Source organism: Schistocerca piceifrons, chromosome X (genome assembly GCF_021461385.2).
Source record: "Schistocerca piceifrons isolate TAMUIC-IGC-003096 chromosome X, iqSchPice1.1, whole genome shotgun sequence".
In the NCBI taxonomy this organism is placed as follows: domain Eukaryota; kingdom Metazoa; phylum Arthropoda; class Insecta; order Orthoptera; family Acrididae; genus Schistocerca; species Schistocerca piceifrons.
Window position 1 is genome coordinate 914228053 of NC_060149.1, and position 25802 is coordinate 914253854.

The following is a 25802-nucleotide window of genomic DNA, read 5'->3' on the forward strand; positions in this document are numbered from 1 at the left end:
CAATTTAGATACACGCTAAGACTATTTTATGCGACATTTGTGTGAAAGTTTCTTACTTTTATTCCACAAATGTGTTGCTTACAAATTCAATCTCTAGCTTTAAAACTAAACTTTGTGTGTTTTTTTTTTATTTTGAAGCCTTAATATTAGTTACACACAATTATGGGAAATAAAGCATCTGTTTGTGTGCATAATCTGCTTAGAAAGACTGTTTGAAGACTTTTACAGGCCACACAAATGTTATGACTGCTCCCAACAAGTAGTTTAAGGGCCCCTCCAAAAGAAGGAGATGAAATCTAAAATTCTATATTTTTCACCCACTTAATGCTCATTCTTCATCCTGTAAAATCTTGCTATGCGACTTCACGTACGATTTCCTATTAATTAGAATTACCTGTGGAGTTCAAAACCACACACCTTGTTGGCACTGGTTAGGGCATTATGAATATCATACTTAAAAAATACATTGTCAACGGCAAAATTTGATGCCACTGACATATGCTAGAATGAGTGTAACAGTGATATTCATAAATACACTGCCTGGATAAAAGTGAAGCACCCAAGTGGGGAGGAGGCCATGAAATGAAACTTCATAGGTTGAGAGGGTATCTCCTGTTCAGCATGACTTTGCACCCCTTCTGGCCCAGATGCATGCATTGATTTGGTTGGGAAGGGTGTGTCATATTACTGTTGTATCCTTTCCTGAGGCAAGCTGACCCACAAAATTAATGTTTTAAGTCGTCCTTGATATCCTGGATAATGGCTCTGTGACAGTTTACATCCGAGCTGAACCCACATGTTCTGTCCCACACACATACAGGAATCTCGCAGGCCATGGGAGTATCTCAGTACCACCCAGGCAGTTTAGGACAGATGTGCCATGTGTTGATGAGTGCTGTTCTGTTGAAAAAATTGTACCACGGTACTATCAAATTAGCAGGAGAATGCAAGATGTCTGTGATGTACTATTGTGCCATGAGAGTTCCCACTCATAACCTGAAATTATACCTGATGGCTCCCCACACCATGACATGAGCAATATCACCACTATGCCTCTCATAAAAAACTGGAAGAGTGGGATCTCTCCCCAGGTCACTGCCCTTCTCACAAATGGTGATCACCTGAGGTAGTGCAGAACTACCATTCGACGCTGAACACAATGCTGTGCCATTTGTCAGCAGTCCATACTTCCCATTCACAGCACCACTACAAAGGCAGCCATTTGTGTTGTCTTGTCAACAGCACCCTATTCAACAGAATGTGTGTCCCTAGTGCTGCTGCTGCTGCTGCTGCTGCTGCTAGTCTCCAACCAACAGTACAGGATGACACAATGTTGCACAATATTCATTATGTGTTCTTGGATAGCAAGTGCAGACATGAAAGGGTTACAATGTGCTTGGTGCCCAATACAACAATGCTCCCTTGTGGTGGTCCAACATGGTCGACAAACCTTGACGACAAGTATACTTGCCCACGCGTTCCCATGCAGTACAACACTGGGCCACTATCATGTCTGAATGCCCTGAAAATCTGAATGTTTCAAGATTCAATCAACCAGCCAAATGGAGGTCCATTTCAAGCTCTGTCAGGTGCTGACAATGCTTTCTCACATGAGTATGTGGTAGCTCCATGTCCTACACAGTGATCACACAACATCTGATACTTTCACACCCGATTATATTTCATACCATGCCCGGTAACAACACTAAACACGAACACCTCTAATGTACTCTGGTGGAATTCAACTGTTACAAAGAATTGAAACACTAATAACTTACGTACCCACCAGTGGACGTGCATGTGTAAAGTTATAGTGATTTCCAATCATGCCTTCTGGGTACTTCACTAAGTTTGTCAAGCAGTATACAATATAGGAAAGAGTTAAGATATCCTTATCATCTAATGAATGTTTCCAATAAGACTGAATTACAGGGACATTTAACCCTCCTATAAAATATTGGTAAACAATAATTGTTTCTGAAAGTTGGTTACACCTGCTACTTCTTCAACTGCTATTGTACTTTACACTAGTTCTTGAAGAGAAGCACGTAATCAAGCAAAGGAAGAAATGTTGAGTTCAACATCCATCATTAGTTACATGACCTTTGATCTGAAAGTAGAATGGTCTGTTCAAGGAATCATCTCAATGCTAACATGAAACCCACACATATTAAATGGAGGTCCATTGTTTTAGCCTTTGTGTAACATTCCTCTTATTTCAGGCCCCATCTATTTCATTTTTTTCACATTATTTTGAAACACTATGGCTAAGATGGCTAAATCTCTATTGTGAGCAGTAATACAGAGAGCTACTGCAATGTATTGGGAGGCAATTCTCACAGTCAGTGGGCAGATCATACTGAACTACTATTCGTGTATCAAACATTAATTATTAAAACTCACTAATAAATGCATGGGGCAGACTAAGAGCCATTAAAGTTTCTTTACTACTACAACACTATGCAGTAAACTAATTGCACTAAGTACCAAATGATGGTGAATATGCTGCTGTCAAGGGACAGAGCCCTCTTGCGTCATACAAAATTGCTAGTGATTGTTGTTGGGCCCCATGTAAATCAGATGGAGCTACGATGTGCTCCTGGTCTGAACTCTATGTGAACTATGGCTCTTTGTTTTCAGCATATTACAAATTTGAGTGTATCAAAGTTAATAACTGTGCAGTATTTTATAAGGTTAACAATAAAAGCACTGTAATAGCATCCCTAACTATTATTTAAACTATATTCGCTACCCGGACATCCCTACACAGACATATGCATCAAATCTTTTGCAGCTCAGAATATTTCCAGTGCACTGCAGTATCTGCTGCAAGGGATGACATCAAGGAGAATACTGTGCAGAACAAGTAGGAGGAAGTTGTATGTCAATTTGCAAAAGTAATTCAAGAAAGGTTTATCTTTTCCTTCCATTCTAAAGTACAACGTCAAGCTCAGTTTATCTGTATGGCTCCTATGTCACCTCTTATGGACTGAGTAAGACTTTTGGAGGTTTAGTTCACAAGGGAATCTTGCGACCTCATCTATATACAGGGTGACTACAATTAAATTTAAACTTTCAAACTGCAGTAGAAACAACAACACTGGTCGGAATGACATCAAATTGCAACGGAATATTATCAGAGAAGGGGGAAAATGTATGGCAGGGGGGGGGAAAAAAAAAGTTACGAAATGTAGCGATAGATGGCGCTGTAAGCATCATAATGTAATAATGGTTGACTACAAATGACAAAGGAATCATACAACAATGCCTAAGGTGTACGTTTGACATTAAACAAACTGTACTAATCAGTGTGCATGGGTGTACAGGTGTGATACTGTTGGGTACATAAGCTCATCCACCACAGCAAGATCTTATCACATTGGATGGGAAAAATCAGTTTTTAATTGCCCTGAGGCCAAGAACCACATAAAAAGCATCAATCAGAATCAAATCCGACTATTAATTTCCATGTGACTGGCGCAAACATATTCAATATGCTGTGCACCATTTTCTGCAACAAGTTGAAATCAAAAAACAGCATTTTCCACAACTGATCGGAGTGCGTCCGGGGTCAAGTTCTGAATGTGTTGCACAATGTGTGCCTTCAATGTAGCTAAGTTTGCAGTTGGAACACCGAACACAACATCTTCCAGATAGCCAAACAGCCAGAAGTCACATGAATTAAGATCAGGTGAGTGGGACGGCCAGGCTGTAGGGAAATTGCAGCTGATAATTCTAGCATTTCCAAAATGGCACTTCAGCAGCTGCTTAACTGGATTTGCAATGTGCGGAGGTGCACCATCTAGCATAAAAATAATCTATCTCTCTCTCTCTCTCTCTCTCTCTCTCTCTCTCTCTCTCTCTCACACACACACACACACACACACACACACACACACACACAAGCAACCATGCGCACACGTGCGCTACTGGAGAGCTAGAATTATGTGGCTGCACACAAGACACCCATAGCGCTTACCAGTGACTGTACAGGTAACAGGACCAGAAGCACCTGACTCTTCGAAAAAAATGCGGCCCTACGATAAATAATGGTTAAGCCTGCACCACACAGTGACCTTTTAAGGATGAAGTGGTACTGGCTGATTTACGTGTGGATTTTCCACTGCCCATATTCGACAATTCTGTATATTCACATATCCTGTCAGATGGAAGTGGGCTTCGTCTGTCCACAAAATCTTCCACAGCCAATCATTGTCCACTTCCATATGAGGAAGAAATTCTAAAGCAAATGTCTCTCTTGCTGGCGGATCAACAGGAAGCAACTCATGCACAGGGGTAATTTTGAATGAATAGCAAAGAAGGATGTTTCATAGGATTTTACACACTGTGCTCACTGGTATGTCCCATGTTCAGGCAACTCTCTGTGCACTACACATTTGCACACCATCACTCATCTTCTGCATTGTTGTAGCCACTGCTTCCAATGATGTCAAATCAATTCGTTTTCTCCCTCTACCAGGTAGCACACCAAAAGAACCTGTCTTTTCGAATTTATGAATCTTTTCTCCAGACCCATGGCAGTCATTGTACCAACGCCTTTTTTCAAACCCTTCAGTGTCACTGCACAGTGATGTGTGCACAATCATCATTCTTGTAATACAGCTTTACAAGCAAAGTGCGATCCTGAGAGCCTGCATTGAGAGTCATGGCGGTCGTCACATACGTGAAAGAAGGAAAAGTCCTGTACCTGGCAGGTTTATACCAACTTCAATGGGTCATGCGCATGACAGGTGTTTTCATTTACGTATTCTGACACATTCAGTGCCACTATTGATCAATTTTCACACTATTTTTTCTTCTGCCATATTCTTTTCCCCTTCTCTGATAATATTCCATTGCAATTTGACGTCATTCTGACCAGTGGTGTTATTTCTACAGCATTTTGAAAGTTTAACTTTAATTGTACTCACCCTGTATATCTCCATAAAAGTCAGTATGAAATCATGAACTATGTCTAACAGTCATACCAACAACATTATTAACACGGTAACATTCACTGTTAATTTTACTCACAAGATACAACCTGTCTGTTTTAGATAGCCAATGTAAAGATAACTTTAGGCAACTATGACAGGGGAAGAATGAGATGATGTATTTTGAGTGCCAAAATTTAAACCTTTTATATTTCCATGGTTACTTAGTGTCATGGGAGGTTGCCTTTAGTTGTCAGTCACAGCTTCCAAATTTTTTTTCTACTTTTTTTTAAATGAAGTTTGTTGTGGCAGACTGATCTGTAGCACAACCTAAGATATACGTTATGTTGGAAGGAAGTCGTTTCATTATAATTAGGCAGAGCTAACAAATGTTACGTGAAAAATGTATTGCTACAGTTAATGAACAGTTCAATAATTAATTTTAGCAGTATATCAGGAGTCACATTTGTTTTCAGTGTTATCGCAAATATTGTGAGAACTAGTGGGTTGCAACCACTGGTTTACTGAATACACAGCACATTCCCAGGCCCTATTCACACCAATATTTGGCACAATTACTATAACTGATCATCAATAATCTTGTCATCTGTCGGCTCCTATCTCACTGGATACTTATAACCAGCTGTTAACACATCGCCTTGTGTTTCCATCACACCCTACTGCACGCACTGTCGACACTGCTTCACAAAACACGAAAGTAACAACAGTGTCCCTGGTCTGAATGAAGACTGTTAATGATTACCTACTGCAGTTACAGTCACAAGGTAATTCAAGTGAATTACACTTGTTCTTTTCCCTCTAAAAGGCTGTCTTAAGGTGACCCATAAAGACTAAAACAAATAATTTTCACTGAATCATTCTGTGTAACAAAAAATTTCAACAAAACAGTGTTATGATCTAGTTCTGTTGACTTAAACTGTGTTAGCTTCAATTCTAAATATGTTCTCAATATGTAATATATTTGCATTACTGAGAACTATACCATGTATGTAAACTATTCTGATAATCATTTAAGGTACTGACCTCCATATTGTCATCTTCAAAGAGCCTTGAGAAACCAGGACTTGGATTCTGCATTAAATCTTGAAGCGTGATTTCCTGGATTTCAGATTCTTCTACTAATGTCTCAAGCAGCATAGCTAGAAGTGTAAAAGCAAAGATTTAATAATACTGCATATAGTTTACAACACAGATATACGTAACACTAAGCACACAAAACAAAATGTAAATAAAAATATCTTCTGCTGTACATTAACAACTGTCACCAAACACGACGAAGAAACACTTACCTCATTTATACCAAAAAATAAATAAAACATGAAATGAAGGGAAAATTATGGAAGTAGTAAAGGTAACCACTCATCATACAGTTGAGGCATTGAGCTTTCGGCGGACACGGGCGAAATTTAAATAATTTATAAGCTCTCAATGTCCTTCCTTTAAGCTGACAGACTAATGCAATACACAAGCCTGCCTCAATTGTCCCAGTTGGCTACACGTCCTACCATTGTAGCACATCTGAGCCCAGTCTGGCTGCAGTACCAGGACAACATAGCCATGCATGTGTAAGGGTGTGAGCAAGGCTAGCTGAAGGGGAGAGGGGGTTTGTCCTGCCACCACACAGGACAGTAGGTTTTTTTGGGCAGAAAAATCTTAACTTTTAACACAGTTTCAAAAGGACGAAAAAACAAGACAATGAAAGTTTGTATAAATGAATGAAGTAGTGTGAGAATAAGTTGGAAATTCAAATCATCATAAAATCTAGTGTCTAACTCGAAACACTATATTATTGTGGAATAGTTGACAAAGGAAGCGACGGAGTTTCTCACCTTAGTCACTTCTTTCAAAATAGCAAACGTTGCTACTGGCACTATTGGCAAGTCTATTTCTACTGTGCACCTACACAATGCTTGAAATGTACCTGCATCAACTTGAAAGCCCCTAAAGAAGTGATAAACTTTATTGTAAAGAAATAAGAAAAATTTCAGCATATGATGGCCTAACAATTCCTTAAATACCATAGGAGTATCGCTAAGAAAAATATTTTGAAATACAGGAAAAATAAGTAAAATATGCACTTTCTGTCACATGCCATTGTCTTTTGAATCCAAACATTGTGATTAATAAGCATTAACACATGGAAAGATGTGTGCCATCCTTCCCCCCACCACACCCTATCCTTTGGATCTGCCATTAATACCATTTACATTGCTCTTCTTCTTCTCCTCACAATCCTCTGAAGTAAATTTGCTGCTTTGTCTGTAACTTCTTTTAAGTTTTCCCCCATCCCTTTTTTTCCTCGGTGTTGAAGTCATAATCAATAGATATTAATATTAAAAATATTATGGAAAAAACCTCTTAAATCTTATTTTAGAGCTGACAAAACTAAAACGCATTCTACAAACTGCTTACCCAGTTTCCCCCTATTTCACACTGTTCACATTCCAGAAACTTCATTTAGCATATAACTGTTACTTCTTGCTACAATAAACGAAAGTTCTTGTGTAACTGCTTGTTTTGAGCCATAAATCATGGTCATGGCATGTCGGGAAGCACACCAGCTCAATATTTGACCATAGCCATTTTTCCTTTATATACCATGAACACACTAAATACGCATTACAAAAAATTAAATGTTTATACATAAGTCATTCATTGTCCTATAACCTTCCACTTGGTACAACAGAAGTAACGATACCATCAACAATGTAGAACTCTGATGTGGTGGTTACTGCAGGTCTCACACCGCACTCTCCTTTCTGTTCAGCAAATGAGAAAAAGTTAGTAGATTTTAGTTGTATAGTCAGTGAGTGACATAATTGAATATTGGTGACATAATTAATTTTGAAGTAATAATACAAAATCCATTGTATGTTTCACTGACTGGTACCTCATTCTGGTTCTGGTCTTAAATATGTATTCAAGTTGAAAAGCTGGATGTGTTCACATCTAAATGCTGGAAGTATTTGTGTCAAAAAGCTGACACATTCACATCAAAAAGACATACAAGTGTGATGTGCAAAAATATGATGTCAATGCAAGGTGGCGTCAGCCTGGGACGAGACATGGAAGGAGGGCCGGAGAGGGGGCGTGCCAGCCCTTTAAAATTCCACACAGGGCCGCAAAATCTCTGTAGTCAGCCCTGAGTGGGATTTGTTGGTTTGTTAACTCCAGGAAGGGACACTAAAAAATTAAGAGATAATTTCAACTCTATTATATACCATATTGTGTGTGGTTACCATGCACAACTTTTCAGTATCTCATTACTCGTACAGTAGCATTTATGTCTGTGTGAAGTTCAGTAACAAAGTTTTGCTAAAATACTGAGGAGCGCTACTTGGCAATGAGATGAAAGGCAAAAAGAATTCAGAAATGTCAGAAACATTTTTGTTTTAATCAACAAAGCCAAATATTTGTAAAATAATCTTTTACTGGTCACTAAGCTCTATTACTGCCTTTACAATCACCTTTCAAACTTAGAAAGTATAACGCAAGATCAGTATGTCCACAACCACAAAACATACACTGATCAACCAGAACACTATGAAGTGGCGACGCATCATGGCATGGAAGCAATGAAGCCTTTTTAGGTTGATGACATTGCTATCGCCTGGACGAGTTTATATCGATAACAGGTCAATTGTCATAATGATGTGGCTGCTTAGTGTATACATAATATCCACTGAGTGAGCCATGTCAGCTTAGTCTACACATATGTACATTGAGAGGTGGTGGTCCACTCTTGACAGCCCTCCCTTCCCCCGCACTTACCCCCCACCCCTAATGAGATTGTCAGACACGTTAACTTTCATTTAATTTTCTATTTCATTTGATATATCTGTCTGAACGGCCACAAGGTGAATATAATGGGAACTTAAATTAATGACTTCTTTTTTTCTCCTTGCACAATCAACACTTACTACACTCATTATTTTCATATTATTCACATCTGAACTCTGCTCTGGAGAGGCAAATACAAGATTGTGTTCCACAGGCAAGGGTCCTGGGACGTTCTTGTGTGCTCACTGCTCATCTCACACACACACACACACACACACACACACACACACACACAGGAATTTTACATTATTTTTTTTAATTGAATTTATTGGTCTTTAGCTTACACCATACAGCCAGCTCATACTTGCATAAAATATACACGTATAAATAGAAAATTAATGTTCGCATGTATGTGTGTTTGCATGCACACACATGTTGTAGATCAATATTGTGTAATCAGTGAAAAATCAAATGTTGTAACAACACTTTCGTGCAATCCACTGTTAGTGATAGGTTAGTCTCAGATGTGGATAACTGCAGCAACAGTAGATCTACACATCACATACAAAAGTCTATGATCCTTTGTTGTTAACACAGGCTGGCAATGGATGACAGTTTCACAACTTCTTGTACAAGGATGGAAAAAAAAAACTGTCATCCTCTTCTCCACAAGAGCAGAAAGGTGTGTCTACAACATGCAGTCTATGAAGATGTTTGTGGAAACATCCTTGCTTAAATTTTGACCTGGCCATTAGGTGAGGTGAGATGCCTTTCCAACGAATTTATATGAAATTTCATGGAACAGGTGACTGATAGCTGAATTATTGTGTACTTCTTGCCTTTGTGTCTTGTTTCTTTCCATTCCTGTTGCCAGACTCCTATCAAATTTCTCTTAGTATTGAAGAATCTCTCAGATATTATAAGAATTTCAAATACATGTGTGTTATCTTACATCTGTAGCACTCTTCACTGAACAATGGCTGTGTGTTGTTCATATTAAGGTCTAACCATAAAAAATGGGTAGTTTTAGGGTTTTATCTTCATGTTAATACTTCACCTTTTATTGCACAAATGTTATACACGTAACAATGGAGTCACCTAGAAACGAAAGAATAACACTATGCAAAAAGCAAGATAACATAATGCACATAAAGCAAGGAATATGCAATGGATTGATAAAAACAATGAAGGTGTTCCACAAAACAAACATATTGGCTTCAAACACTACCTATGAAATGAGGAAGCAGTTTCTGTTGCTGTACATACAGAACAGATCATTATATGGAACTAAAATATGGAAAACGAAAAACCAGCCAAGAAGAAACAGACATTTCACTAGTGTTGTTACAGAAGGATGTAAGACAACTTCCCAATGAAAAATGAAATGAAGATGTATTAGAGACAGAATAGGTAAGGAAGTACACCAATGGAAAACTACTAGCAAAAGAAGGAAAATGAGGGGTGCATGTGTTAGGGCATCTTGATATAATTAATGTGGCAATGAGGGAGACAGCACAGGCAAAATTCCAGGGATGACAAATGTTGGGATACATACTGCAGATAATTAAGAAGGTTGGGTGTAGCCAGCAAGAGTGAAACCGATGATGACATCAAGCAAATCAAAGACATAGAACTCATTGCAGAAGTTTACTACTTTTCCAAATACATTAGTGGAAGAAGAAAAATGAGTGTTTATTAAACAGGAAAATAGAGTGGTCTATAGTTTCATGCACTGTATTTGGTTTGTATGTACTGAGGCCATGAGAAGATGTTGAAATTAGCTGAAATTCTGTGAAGCTGTATATTCGGCTTGTGTGAGGCTGGATCTTTTCAAGAACTACCCAGCACAATGGACATGAGATGTCAGCTGTTTATCAATGTTGGTGTAATTTGTCCATGGAATTTGTACATGCTTGTCATTTTAGTGACAGTATTTAGGCTCTAAATCAATGAGGGTCACTTGTGATCGCAAGTATGTATGCAGTGTGGTCCGATGAGCCATGATTTTGCATTTTTCAATTAGGTGTTTGACCTTCAGTGTGTGAAGGGTGTAGTTCAGGCAGAAGTGGTTCTGTGGTGTTTGGGGTGTTTTTCCGATCATGACTTGGGCTCCCTCACTGAAGTTACAGTGGACATGAACCAAGATGTTTATTTCAACATTCTCAGTGATCAAAGACTGCCCTTTCTTCTGCACCTTTATGATAAGTGTTGTAACTGCGACTGGGACAGTCGCAGGGTTGAAATGACGGAAAGCGCGGCGGGACCCGTGGATAGGCCCACGAACAACAACACAACAGGAGAGGATGGACACGACCAGCGAAGGACAGAACGAATGAACAACAAGATCTAACAACAGAGTCACAGGAAACCAAACACGTCCACTCGTACGCATAACAAGTAAGTAAGCTGTCTAACGCGAGGCGATGTGTCCACAGACTTACGTGGGATTAGACTGACTGGCTGAGTGAGAGGCTGGTGCTTAAGTACTCTATTAGGGGCGCCATTATTGGCCACTGAAACCATGTGTTCCACTGTGGCGCCCTCACACTAAAAGCGGGTCAGGAGGCGTGCGCCGCCACAGCTTACGGCGAGATGGTGCAGAGACCTCTAGGGGTCTTCGACATCCATGACGTCTGGCGCAGATTCAAATTCTGTGGCACACGGTACCAGAATAAGTATGCTGTGAACACTCCTGCCTTCTTATGTTCACAGAAATGCACGTATAACTTCCCTGTTTGATGAACCTCAAGCACCCTATCGCATCTTGGTTAGCCACTAAATCACCCGTGTTAATCCCACAGAAATTGCCCTGGACTATTTACAACAATGTGTGAAACACAGCAATCAGAAGTCCCTGCAATTTGGTAGCTCTAAGGAATCTAACCATCAATGAGTGGCTTCAGATGGATATAGCATACTTGACGAAACTTTAGGACACTTCCTCACCAAATTGATGTCATTATCATGAAGTATTAGTGTGATGTGTCCTGGCATGACAATTTTTTTTTTTTTGGTGAGCTTATATTGAGTTCTCATACATACTGATGTACTCCTCTTCTGTTGTTTCTAATCAGCATGACGTAAACTCTTTGTAGCCTAACATTATCTTCAGAACAATATCTTTATCAATAACAAGTTTTGTATTGATCTCCATATGTTTCTTTTCATCATTGAGAATATTTATGTTCACATCCTAATAACCCCGAGGAGAACCAATTTAGCTATCTTCATTACACGTAAACACGTCATAAACTAACTTCAGTAGATTCTCTTTATATGAAAGAGATAGGTAGGTACTCACTGGAAGGCTTTGACTGGCTGACAAAACTGTAACTCGAATTGGTGATCTGATGTGGAGAAATAAGAGCAGATTTGATATGCAAGAAGGAAAGAAATCTAGATTGGCATCAGATTTTGAAAGGACAAAAGCACAGAAAAACTGAAAAAAGAAGGGAAGGATTTTGGGTTCTAATGCATTAGGAGTACCTTCAGAAAACGTATTTAAGACATGTTGATACAAGTTATCAAGAGATTGGTTTATGACTAAATAAGGTGTTTGATATCACAGTACTGTACTGCTACCTCAGTCATATCAAGAACAAACAATATGCTTCAACGTCTTCCTACGAAGGACCTCAATCAGTACTTATGCTCAAAATTTGCAAATGCAGCTGTTTTCAAGCTTTTCTTTCATTTCACTCTGACAGTCTTGTAGTGATAAATCTCTTCCACTTTTATTTCAATTTTACTATTGTGGAGATAAACCATCTTCTAAAAATGTTTGGAAGTCCTCCTTTCAGTGCTGCTGAGAAGTGGGACAAACACTAATATGGAAATCTCTAAGTAACAGAGATTATGTGACAAAGTGAACAGTTAAAGGTGTGATTTCATATCTGCAGAGACAATGGTCCATAACACACGCTGCACACAACTATATTTTGTTTTCTTTCACAATATGCTGTTATTCACTATGCTCCGTCACACAAAATGAGAAAAATGACAAGAATTTGTAACAGCAATTGAAATGCACTATGTGCCTCTGACTTCGGCAACACTGGAAATCTATGAATGGAACATACAAACAAAACGAACTTCCACTACACATAGAATTAAATTTGCAGGAAATAAACAGATGAGCCAAACTCAATAGTTTCTTCCGGCTTTGAAAGTAGTGAGTGTTTCCTGAACTACATATTCCTAATTGGTCTATGTTTTAATATAATAAATAGTTTATTCGGGATTTGTGAACACAATGACCCATCCACTTTTAAGTTATTACGTACTGAGTTGGACACTATGAACTGGCAGTATACCCATGGACTGTTCGAGCAACAATATCCCACATTAGCTAGTTACCAGCAATTAATATACAAAAACCCTTTCAAACAAGCCCTAGTACTTCTGCTTACAACACTATGCTGACATTAACTAGTACAGCACCTAAATTTAAATCATGCCTAAACTATGCCTTGTAGTAAATTCGAAATCTTTCAAATTATTTTGCAAATGTGCAATTAAAAAGTCTAAATGGAAAAATGTTGAATTTGAAAAGTTACAAAAAATATATCATTACCATTGTCATGTCGCCTAGATTGCTTCTTGCCCATTCTTCTCCGTGTGTTATGGAAAGACATCGGTTTTGGGTAGTTCCTTTGTTGTGGTACTGGTTGAGGTATGTTTGCACTGACATCAGTGCTAACACTTGCAATTGACAGCTCATCGTCACTTTGTGCAATCCTGCAAAAGTTAACCATGTCACATAATTAACCACTTGTACAATTGTTACAGAAGTGAAGTTTTCATAAGCAATAACGTCTTCCTGACACGATGTACTGATCAGTGTTAAAGTGTTCTTCAATATAGGTTCACCCCAGTTTGTAAATTTTCAACATACAATAATCTAAGGTATTAATTAAATGCACTGCAATAAAATGAAGAGGGAATGTGATCAATGAAAATCTAATTACATAAAACAATATACGTGTAAATCATTCAGACATGAGAGACCAACAATGTGATTAATATGTTGTGACAACTGAAAATTCGTGGCACACTGGGTCTCAAACCCATTTTTACCATTTACTGGGATCAGTAACCTTAAGCATTCACACTTTCATCATTACGGATGTTTACACCATTTTATTCTCAATGGTAGAACCTCTGATGGTAGTGTTCATGAGTCAAAGGAGGAAACATCAGTGAAAGTTTTAAAAATGTGATGTATTCTAGAACAGCAACCCACCCAAGCAACACCAATATCCTCAGTAACTCACAGTTCGGATTTCAGAAGAGTTGCTCCACCAAGAATACCATTTGCACATTCACACACCACATTTTAGAAGCATTAAATAACATAATAGCACCAGTTGATATTTTCTGCGATCTGTCTAAAGCATTTGAATATGCATCACAATATTCTCCTAGATAAATCGATGTTTTACGGAATTGATGGTATAGCCAATCAACGGATAATGTCTTATCCAACCAAAAGTATGCAGTAAATTGGACTTAGTAATTCAATCAATGTAATCAGCGGACATTTCTTTTGACTGGGGAGAACAGGGCTTAATCTTCATTGCGTCTGTCTGCAACTCAATGTGTCATTTTCAGGGTGAGTAGCAATCTATCCTTTTCCTTATATTGTTGTTTAAGGAGTTAGGCAATTTGACTACTACTTCTGAGTACATTTATTCCAACATGAAGTTTATTGTAAATAAAGCACTGCAGTTCAAAAGAAACACACTGAAAAAGTAGTCAACATTCCTCCTATTCCACTGAATTTCTGTTATTGTAATGTGTAAAACAGAGACTATTATTGTAATGTGTACAACCCCCCCCCCCCCCCCCCAAATGAACCATAGACCTTGCCATTGGTGGGGAGGCTTGCATGCCTCAGCAATACAGATAGACTTACCACAAGTGCAACAACAAAGGAGGGGTATCTGTTGAGAGGCCAGACAAACATGTGGTTCCTGAAGAGTGGCAGCAGGCTTTTCAGTAGTTGCAGAGGCAATATTCTGGATGATGGACTGATCTGGCCTTGCAAAATCAACCAAAATTGCCTTGCTGTGCTGGTACTGCAAACAGCTGAAAGCAAGGGGAAACTACAGCCGTAATTTTTCCCGAGGGCATGCAGCTTTACTGTAAGCTGAAATGATGGTGGCATCATCTTAGGTAAAATATTCCGGAGGTAAAATAGTCCCCCATTTGGATCTCCGGGTGGGGCTACTCAGGAGGATGTTGTTATGAGAAGAAACAAAACTGGTGTTCTACGGATCGGAGCATGGAATGTCAGATAGAGCAGGTAGGTTAGAAAATTTAAAGAGGAAATGGATAGGTTGATGTTAGATATAGTGGGGATTAGTGAAGTTTGCTGGCAGGAGGAATAAGACTTCTGCTCACGTGAATACAGGGCTATAAATACAAAATCATATGTGTAATGCAAAAATAGGTTTAATAATGAATAAAGAAAATAGGAACACGAATAAGCTACTACAAACAGCATACTGAACACATTATTGTAACCAAGATAGACACTAAGCCCGTGCCTACCACTGTAATACAAGTATATATGCCAACTAGTTCCACAGATGAAGAGATTGAAGAAATGTATGCTGTGTTAAAAGAAATTATTCAAATAGTTAAGGGAGACAAAAATTTAATAGTCACAGGGGACTGGAATTCAATATTAGTAAAAGGGAGAGAAGGAAAAGTAGTATGTGAATATGGACTGGGGATAAGTAATGAAAGAGAAAGCCGCCTGGCAGAATTTTGCACATAGCAAAAGTTAATCATAGTTAAAACTTGATCATGAAAGAAGGTTGTAAACATGGAAGAGACCTGGAGACACTGGAAGGTTTCAGATAGATCACACAATGGTAAACAGAGATTTAGGAACAAGGTTTTAAATTTTAAGAGATTTCGAGGGGGCAGACGTGGACTATGACCACAATTTATTGGTTATGAACTGTAGATTAAAACTGAAGAAATTCTGTAAGGTAGGAATTTATGAAGATGGGACCCGCATAAACTGAAAGAACTCGAGGTTGTAGAGTGTTTCAGAGAGAGCATCTCTCTTTGAGAGATGAAATAGTGAAGGCAGCGGAGAATCAAGTAGGTAAAATGGCGATGGCTAGTAGAAATTCTAGGGTAACACAAGAGATATTGAAGTTAGCTGATGAAAGGAGAAAATATAAAGATGTAGTAAATGTAGCAGGCGAAAATGATTACCAATTTCTCAAAAATGTGATCAACAGGAAGTGCAAAATGGCTATGCAGGGATGGTGGCTATAGGATAAATGTAAGGATGTAGAAGCATATATCACTAGGGTAAGATAGATACTGCCTACAGGAAAATTAAGGAGATCTCTAGATAAAAGAGAACCACCTGTATGAATATCAAGGGCTCAGATGGAAAACCAGTCTTAAGCAAAGAAGGGAAAGCAGAAAGGTGGAAGGAGTATACAGAGGGTCTATACAAGGGCGATGTACTTGAGGGCACTATTATGGAAACAGAAGAGGACGTGGATGAAGATGAAATGGGAGATACAATACTGCGTGAAGAATTTGACAGAGCACTGAAAGACCTAAGTCAAAACAAGGCCCCAGGAGTAGACAACATTCTGTTAGAACTACTGATAACCTTGGGTGACCAACCATGACAAAACTCTTCCATTTGGTGAACAAGATGCACGAGACAGGTGAAATACCCTCAGACTTCAAGGAGAATAGAATAATTCCAATCCCACAGAAAGCATGTGTTGACAGGTGTGAAAATTACTTAACTATCAGTTTCGTAAGTCATGGTTGCAAAACATTACCACACATTCTTTACAGACCAATGGAAAAAGTGGTAGAAGCCGGCCCTGGGAAAGAACAGTTTGGATTCCATAGAAATGTTTGAACACTCTAAACAATACTGACCGTACGACTTATCTTAGATGAAAGTTTAAGGATAGACCAACCTACATTTCTAGCATTTGTAGACTTAGAGAAATGCTTTTGACAATGTTGACCGGAATACTCTCTTTCAGATTCTGAAGGTGGCTGGGGTAAAACATAGGGAGCAAAAGGCTATTTACAATTTGTACAGAAAGCAGATGGCAGTTATAAGAGTCCAGGGGTATGAAAGGGAAGCAGTGGTTGGGAAGGGAGTGAGACAGGGTTGTAGCCTATCCCCGATGTTATTCAATCTGTATATTGAGCAAGCAATAAAGGAAACAAAAGAAAAGTTCAGAGTAGGTATTAAAATACACGGAGAAGAAATAAAAACTTTGAGGTTTGCTGACAACATTGTAATTCTGTCAGAGCCAGCAAAGGACCTGGAAGAGCAGTTTAACTGAATGAACAGTGTCTTGAAAGGAAGATATAAGATGAACATCAGCAGAAGCAAAACAAGGATAATGGAATGTAGTTGCATTACATCAGGTGATGCTGAGGGAATCAGATTAGGAAATGAGACACTTAAAGTAGTAGATGTGTTTTGCTATTTGGGAAGCAAAATAACTGATAATGGTGAAAGTAGGGAGGACATAAAATGCAGACTGGCAATGGCATGAAAAGCATTTCTGAAGAAGAGAAATTTTTTGACATTGAGTATAGATTTAAGTGTCAAGTCCTTTCTGAAAGTATTTTTATGGAGTGAAGCCAAGTATGGAAGTGAAACATGGACACTGATAAGTTAGGCAATAAGAGAATAGAAGCTATCAAAATGTGGTGCTACAGAAGAATGCTGAAGATTAGATGGGTAGATCACATAACTAATGAGGAGGTATTGAATAGAATTGGGGAGAAGAGGAGTTTGTGGCACAACTTGATTAGAAGAAGGGATCAGTTGGCAGAAGACAGCCTGAGGCATCAAGGGATCACCAATTTAGTATTGGAGGAAAGCTGAGAGGGTAAAAATCGTAGAGGGAGACCAAGAGATGAATACACTGAGCAGATTCAGAAGAAGGTAGGTTGCAGTAGTTACCCAGAGATGAAAAGGCTTGCACAGGATAGAGTGGCATGGAGAGCTGCATCAAACCAGTTTTTAGGGTGAAGACTACGACAACCACCACCACCACCACCACCGTGTAAAAGGTGGTGGGTAGGAATTACTAACCCACATTTGCATAGTTTTTTTTTTTTTTAAAAAAAAACAACCTTTCAAATGATCAGCATGTAACCATATTTACAAATTAATTTTGTTATTTGAATGTAAAATGACTGATTCCACATTATGATCATTTATCATGCAGATGATCGATGGAACATAAAACTAACTTAACAATGAAAGTGAGTCAGAACTAGAACTGTAGTTAGTTTCATTAGCTTCATCCATCATTTATATGATTAATTGTAAAGACACAGACCAAGTCATTCATTTGCAGTACATATTTATTTATACATACAGCTACACGCTGAGCATTTGCGAGTCTCTTTTTTTAATATACATGTGAGTAATTTCTATCTATGCCTTTTACAAATTACAAAAATAGAAATACTTTCTACAAAATAGAAAGTTTTCAAGAAGAAACTGTTCCATTTTGTTTCCAAATTCAACTTTGCTGTCTGTCACACATTTGGTGCAGTCAGATAGCCTAATGGTTACAATCATTGCTTATGATAAACAGGATATCTGGGTTCCAGTTCTGGTCTGGAACAATTTTCAATTGCTGCTACCACACATTCATTGAATAATGTAGGTTTTCTAAGAAATTTCATTGTTCTTGTGTGGGGAAAAAAGGTTGAGTGACAAATGGTGGAAAAAACTAGAGAAGTGGTGGATGCCCCTAAACCTCTATGCCATCTATGGAGAGACTGCCACGAGGGAATGAAACAAAGTAATGATTCGTCATTAGAAAGGGGGTCATCGTGCACGATTCACCAAGTTTGTGAAGACTATCAGGATCTCATGAAGGTCTGGTGAACACTTCAATTAGTAAACACACCTATCCAAAAATTAGCAGATGGGATGATTTTTGACTAGTCAATCATCATGCAACATTTGATTTTCACATAAAAGATTAATAAGTTTGTTTATGTACTGAATATTTCAAGAGAAAAGCACAAAGTAAGCATGTGCTGATTCAATTTACCAGTGCTGTCTTAGACTCTACAGACATCCTACTGAGGTGCATCACATGTATGAATCACATTCAGGATCTTGTCTACAAGCTCACTGCTTGCACCTGTAGGAAAAAAAAATCTGTGCTGTCACTGTGACTGTGACTGAAATGTGGAAACTTATACACTTAACTTACTTTCACTCTATCATTTCCAACAGTGTAATATTTTGTGGCAAATCTGCATTATGAATGGTCATTAGCCCAGGAAAGGATGGTCAGTTGTTCAAGCACCTTGGAATTCTGACTGCCCTCCCTGTACATGTATCCCCACATGAGATTTGTGGTTAATAATGTACATAATCAGAAGGAACTGCAGCATTCACTTAATAAACACTCTAGAAGAAAATTATCTGCACCTAGATTACACTTCCTAATTGTCAGCTGAACCTACCAATACCGGATGTTGGTTTTGTCCCGTACCGTAATAATGATGTGGCATGTGAGCCATTTTGATATGTTATTCATCTTTACATACTGTTACAAATTTTCAATTTTCGTAATTTTATGTCATCATTCTGTGTAGTATGTAGGGACTCCATCCATGACTGAGTTGTTTTGGCTCACACAATCTCTTGGAACTTGAGAAAAATAAATAAATCAATCAAATCTGTGGCAACAGATGAGTACTTCATGTCATGGCAGTGTACAGGATTCACAGGAAATCTGCTCACCACAATCCTAAAACAAAAACAAAATTTACTGATAAACACAGCTGGAAGTAACAACTGCAACCTTCAGCGAGATCAGTTTTGTTTCTACAATGATTGCTAAACTAAATGTGACCCTATGGCATCAACTAAAAATTGTGCAGCTACAAACATTGTAAAGCTGCTACTGCCAAGGCTCTTGTGACCTAAATGAATGAGAACAAGAGGCTTTAGCAAGAAGCACAGTATCTGGCCCACCAAGCAATGGGAAAAAATGCAGTTTCTAGCAGGATGTGTTAACAGACAAGGAGTATTGAGGGATGTGTACAACAGAGTCAATCTTCTTCGAACTGCGAGGAATGGTGGAGGGTCTGCAATGGTATGTGTGCTCATTGTCTTTGTTTCCAGCGAGTCTTATGGCCACAGTGGAAGGAAAGACACTTAAGAATTGCTTGCATTCAATGGCACAAACATTACCCCAGTGGTGACTGCATCTTCAAATTTGAGCTCTTTAAGGCGCCAAATGTGACTACTTCATATTATGTGGGTACTTACATTCCTTTGTCCAATTGTAGTTATAAATAGTACTTCATTCTAGTAATTTGTTGTATTAGAGCCGAAGCAAGAGTATGTGCAACGTGGACTTCTTTTTAAATTCCTGACATGAAATTCATGACTGATACCAAAGTCCCTATTTTTTTATTGTGTTATAAATAGTTATTGCAATGCAGTTTTAAGGATTTATAGATACATAATTGTTTTCTTCAAGAGGTTTGGGGTGTGCATGTGCACAAAACAAAGTATTTACTATCCAGTTTTTATGCGGACTTTTTATGTAGTGTAGAATTAATATGATGTTTGTGCCATTAAAATTTGCATCCAGTTTTTGTCATCTATATATTTAGGATTAAGTATGTTCAACTTTGAGTGTACTTCAGCAACTGCCAATATGGAGCCTCCTATCTGCCTCTGCAGTCGAGACTAAGTGATACATAACAGTGGCTCACAGTCCATTGTTAGCAGGCTCATTTAACTATGCCAGAAGGATTTCTACTCCAACCCTCCATCAACTAACAAGTGTACCTGCAACAATCTAAAACAGGTTCATTTTTTAAAGAAATGTTGTTATGTTTAGAGAGAACTCATTACTCTCGCCAAATCTGTGTTTTTACAGCAGTACACAAATGCTGAAATTTTGTTCCTGCACAAACGTTATTTTTTGCAGATTAGTATAGAAGAGAAACCTAGATGAACAGTCTGTGCATATACACTAGTTACTGAATAGTTTTATTGAGTCTCTGATGTTCCACAGACCTAAGCTGAAGCTACTCAGACACGGAATGTTTTTTGTGGTTTTAGGGCACACAACTTCAATGGTCATTAGCGCCCAGACTACGTTAGGAATGCACCGCGAGGCACAAGTTTAAAACAGCAACTAAAAGGGAAAACATGATAAAAGATTGACAGGCATAGGATTAAAAAAACAGCATAATCAAATGTCCTTAGAGAGGTTTGTCAAGTTGATAAAACGAAGAACGCGAGCAGCTGCTCCTGGGTCATCCGCTAAAATGGCATCTAGAGTACATGGCAGGCCAAGATTAAGACGCAGTGTATTAAAATCCGGACAGGACGTTAAAAATGTGGCGGACAGTCAGCAATTGCCCACATGGGCAGAACGGCGCCGGCGCAGCCGTCAGCAGATGGCGATGGCTGAACCGGCAGTGTCCAATTCGTAACCGCGCCAAAATGACCTCCTCCTGCCGAGAAGGGCGTGAGGAGGACGTCCAAGCCGCGGGAAGAGGTTTCAAGGCCCGAAGCTTGTAGTCCGTAAGTGCAGCCCAATCGGCATGCCACAGCGATAAAATGCACCGACAAATGACCCTGCTACAATCTGATGAAGGGACACAACAAGAAGCTGTCCGAGGCTGGAGGACCACAGCCTTGGCCACGGCATCTGCAGCTTCGTTCCCAGGGATACCGACATGGCCAGGAACCCACATAAAGCTAACCGGAGAACCGTCGTCCACCAGCTGCTGAAGAGAGCGTTGGATCCGGTGCACGAAAAGGTGAACCGGATACGGATCACTGAGGCTCTGTATGGCGCTCAGGGAATCAGAGCAGATGACATAAGCAGAATGTCAGTGGTGGAAGATGTAAAGAACAGCCTGGTAGAGGGCAAAGAGCTCAGCTGTGAAGACCGAACAATGGCCATGGAGCCGGTATTTGAAACTTTTGTGCCCCGACAATAAAAGAACACCCGACACCGTCATTGGTCTTAGAGCCATCTGTATAAATGAAGGTCATATTAATGAACTTTGAACGAAGTTCGATAAAACGGGAGTGGTATACCAAACCTGGGGTAACCTCCTTTGGGAGCGAGCTGAGGTCAAGGTGAACGCGAACCTGAGCCTGGAGCCAAGGTGGCGTTTGGCTCTTGCCCACTCGAAAGGCTGCAGGAAGTGAAAAATCAAGGTGTTGAAGGAGGCGACGAAAGCGAACTCCAGGGGGTAACAGGGCAGAGACATACAACCCGTATTGACGGTCGAGAGAGTCGTCAAAAAAGGAACGATAAGACGGGTGGTCGGGCAAGGACAGTAGCCGACAGGCATACCGACAAAGCAGTATATCGCGCCAGTGGGTGAGTGGCAATTCACCGGCTTCAGCATGAAGACTCTCAACGGGCTAGTACAAAACGCTCCAATTGCAAGACGTAAACCCCGATGTTGTATGGAGTTGAGGCAGCGTAAGATGGACGGCCGTGCAGAGGAGTACACGAAGCTTCCATAATCCAGCTTGGAGCGGACGATCGACCGATATAGGCGAAGTAGGACGGTTCAATCCGCTCCCCACGACATACCACTGAGAACACGGAGGACATTTAGAGAACGGGTACAACGGGCAGTCAAATATGACACATGTGGAGACCAGCTAAGTTTCCTGTCAAATGTAAGAACTAAAAATTTTGTTGTCTCCACGAATGGGAGAGCAACGGGACCGAGTCGTAAGGACGGTGGGAGAAACTCTTTGTAGCGCCAGAAGTTAATACAGACCGTCTTCTCGGCAGAAAAACGGAAGCCATTGGCGACACTCCAGGAGTAAAGACGGTCAAGAGAACGCTGGAGACAGCGCTCCAGGAAACATGTACGCTGCACGCTGCAATAGATGGTAAAATCGTCCACGAAAAGTGAGCCTGATACATCAGCTGGGAGGCAATCCATTATTGGATTGATCGCTATGGCGAAGAGAGTGACGCTCAAAACTGAGCCCTGTGGCACTCCATTCTCCTGGCGAAAGGTGTCTGACAGGACAGAACCCACACGTACCCTGGAATGTCGATCCATTAAAAACGAACGAATAAAAAGAAGGAGGTGACCGCGAAGGCCCCATGTATGCATGGTGCGGAGAATGCCCGCCCTCCAACAGGTGTCGTAAGCCTTCTCCAAATCAAAGAACACAGCCGCGGTCGGGCACTTCCACAAGAAGTTATTCATAATGAAGGTCGACAAGATAACCAGATGGTCAACAGCAGAGCGGCGCCTACGAAATCCACGTTGTACATTGGTAAGTAGGCGTCGAGATTCGAGCAGCCAAACCAAACGAGAGTTAACCATTCGCTCCATCACCTTACAGACACAGCTGGTACGCGAGATGGGTCGATAACTGGAAGGCAAGTGCTTGTCCTTCCCCGGCTTAGGAATCGGTACAACAATAGACTCGCACCAGCATGCGGGAACATGTCCCTCAATCCAGATGTGATTATAAGTACGAAGAAGGAAACTTTTACCCGCAGGAGAAAGGTTCTTCAACATCTGAATATGAATAGAATCAGGCTCTGGAGCGGAGGACCATGACCGGGCAAGTGTGTTTTCGAGTTCCCGCATGGTGAATGGGGCATTATAACTTTCACGATTCGAGGAGCGGAAGTTAGGTGGCCTAGCCTCCTCTGCCTGTTTTCGGGGGTGGTAATGAGCGGAGCTCGAAACCTCTGCGAAAAAGCGGCCGAAGGCATTGGAGACATCCTCAGGGGCCGCAAGGACGTCATTTGCGACCGTCAAGCCAGAAACTGGTGAGTGGACCTTAGTGCCAGATAGCCGGCGCAGGCTACCCCAGACAACAGGAGGAGTAAAACTGTTGAAGGTGCTTGCGAAAGCAGCCCAGCTGGCTTTCTTGCTTTCTTTAATAATACGACGACACTTCGCACGTAATCGTTTATAATTGATACAATTCGCCACTGTAGGGTGGCGTTTAAAGGTGCGTAAAGCACGTCGACGAGCACGTAAAGCGTCTCTACATGCTGCGATCCACCAGGGGACCAGTACGTGATGTGGAGAAGAAGTAGTGTGAGGGATGGAATATTAAGCAGCAGTGAGAATGACTTCCATGAGGTGTGCGACCTGACTATCGCAACTTGTGAAGGTTTGATCCTGAAAGAGCGCCCTGGAAGAGAAGAGCCCCCAGTCTGCTTTGGAGATGTTCCAACTAGTTGAGCACGGAGAAGGGGTATGATGCAGGAGATGGATAACACACGGGAAGTGGTCGCTCGAATATGTATCAGAAAGTGCATACCACTCAAACTGGCGTGCAAGATTGGTAGTACATATAGAGAGGTCTAAATGGGAATAGGTGTGAGATGTGTCCGAAAGAAAAGTAGGGGCGCCAGTATTGAGGCAGACAAGATTGAGCTGGTTGAAAAGGTCTGCTAACAGGGAGCCCCTCAGGCAGGATGCTGGAGAGCCCCAAAGGGGATGGTGGGCATTGAAGTCTCCAGTTAACAAAAATGGTGCAGGTAGCTGAGCAATAATTTGCATCATGTCTCCTCTGGTAATGGCAGACGACGATGGAGTGTAAACGGTACAAATGTAAAATGTAAAAGTGGGGAGAGTAATTCGGATGGCAACTGCCTACAGGCCGGTGTGCAATGTGATGGGATCGTAGTAAATATCATCCCGGACCAGCAACATAACCCCTCCATGAGCCAGAATACCTACCACAGGGGGTAGGTCTAAACGCACAGAGGCGTAGTGTGCCAAGGCAATTTGATCGCATGGGCGTAGCTTCGTTTCCTGGAGGGCTACGACGAGCGGATGGTGCAAGCGGAGCAGCAACTTCAAGTCCTCTCAGTTGGAGTGAATGCTGCGAATATTCCAGTGAATAAGTGCCATCGTGAGAAGAAAAGGAAGATGAAAGAAGGGGTCACCTCGAAGGCCGCTGAGGGCCTGGCTTCGAGCGAGCACTGCCGCCGCTATCAGTAGGCGGACAGTCATCATCCATTGGTTCTATAGATTCATCGGCCATCTTGTTAAGATGGCCGGGAGGGGGAGCTTCCTCTGCAGGTGAACGGCCAGATGTTCGGCTACCAGCGGTGCAACCAGGCGAAACAGATGATGGCCTGGGGCGGCAACCGCTGGGTGGCACAGGAGAAGAAATGCGCCGTGGCGGAGAAGGAGAACTGTGCTTCCTATGAGCCTTCTTGGAAGGTCGTTTTGTGGAAGTACTGGTCGATAGCTGGGAGTTCGAGGTACGTAGGAAGTCTGCACGGGACGGTTCCTTCTTGAAGGCCCGTGCATCTGACTTCTGGGTCTTCGTCTTGGCAGAAGCTGATGAAGATGCTTGTGTCTGAGGGGTGACGGGAGGAAGAGGAGACGTCGACCGCGTGAACTTAGCACTGGCCGAACGGACGACCGTGGTGCTGAAGGTCAGATCGCATGTCTGTGTCGCCACCTCCCTGGTAGTCCGAGGAGAGGCAAGGACAGTACTGTATTTCCCCGCTGGGAGCAGCGTGGGCTTCCTACTAGAAACTAGCTTGCGAGCAGCCGTGGTGGACACTTTCTCACTGACCCGAATTTCTTGGATACAGCGTTCTTCCTTGTAGATGGGACAGTCGTGAGAGGACGCTGCATGGTCACCATGACAGTTCACACAACGAGGAGACGGAGGTGGACAGTCACCCTCATGGGCATCCCTGCCACAAGTGACACATTTAGCCGCATTGGAACAAGACTGGCGAGTGTGATTAAAACGCTGACACTGGTAGCAGCGCGTAGGTGTCGGGACATAGGGGCGAACAGAAATAACCTCATAGCCCACTTTGATGTGCGACGGCAGCTGAACACTATCAAAGGTCAAGAAAAGCGTCCGGGTCGCTACAAGGTCATTGTTGACCTTTTTCATGACCCTATGGACAGCCATCACGCCCCGCTCAGCGAGGAAAGATTGAATCTCCTCGTCAGTCAATCCATCGAGTGTTCTAGTATATACCACACCACGAGACGAATTCAAAGTGCGGTGAGCCTCCACCCGGACAAGGAACG

General features: G+C 41.0%; 1 protein-coding gene across 2 annotated transcripts in view; it reads right to left on the reverse strand.

The window, feature by feature from the left end:
- LOC124723091 (R3H domain-containing protein 4-like) overlaps window positions 1–25802 on the reverse strand; it is a 112328-nt gene that overhangs the window by 75468 nt on the left and 11058 nt on the right. For both annotated transcript variants that reach the window (XM_047248268.1, XM_047248269.1), the window contains exons 2-3: window positions 13309–13472; window positions 5979–6094 (exon numbers count right to left, since the gene is read on the reverse strand). In XM_047248268.1, the coding sequence (XP_047104224.1) occupies window positions 5979–6094; window positions 13309–13472 (280 nt within the window). The remainder of the gene's footprint in view (window positions 1–5978; window positions 6095–13308; window positions 13473–25802) is intronic.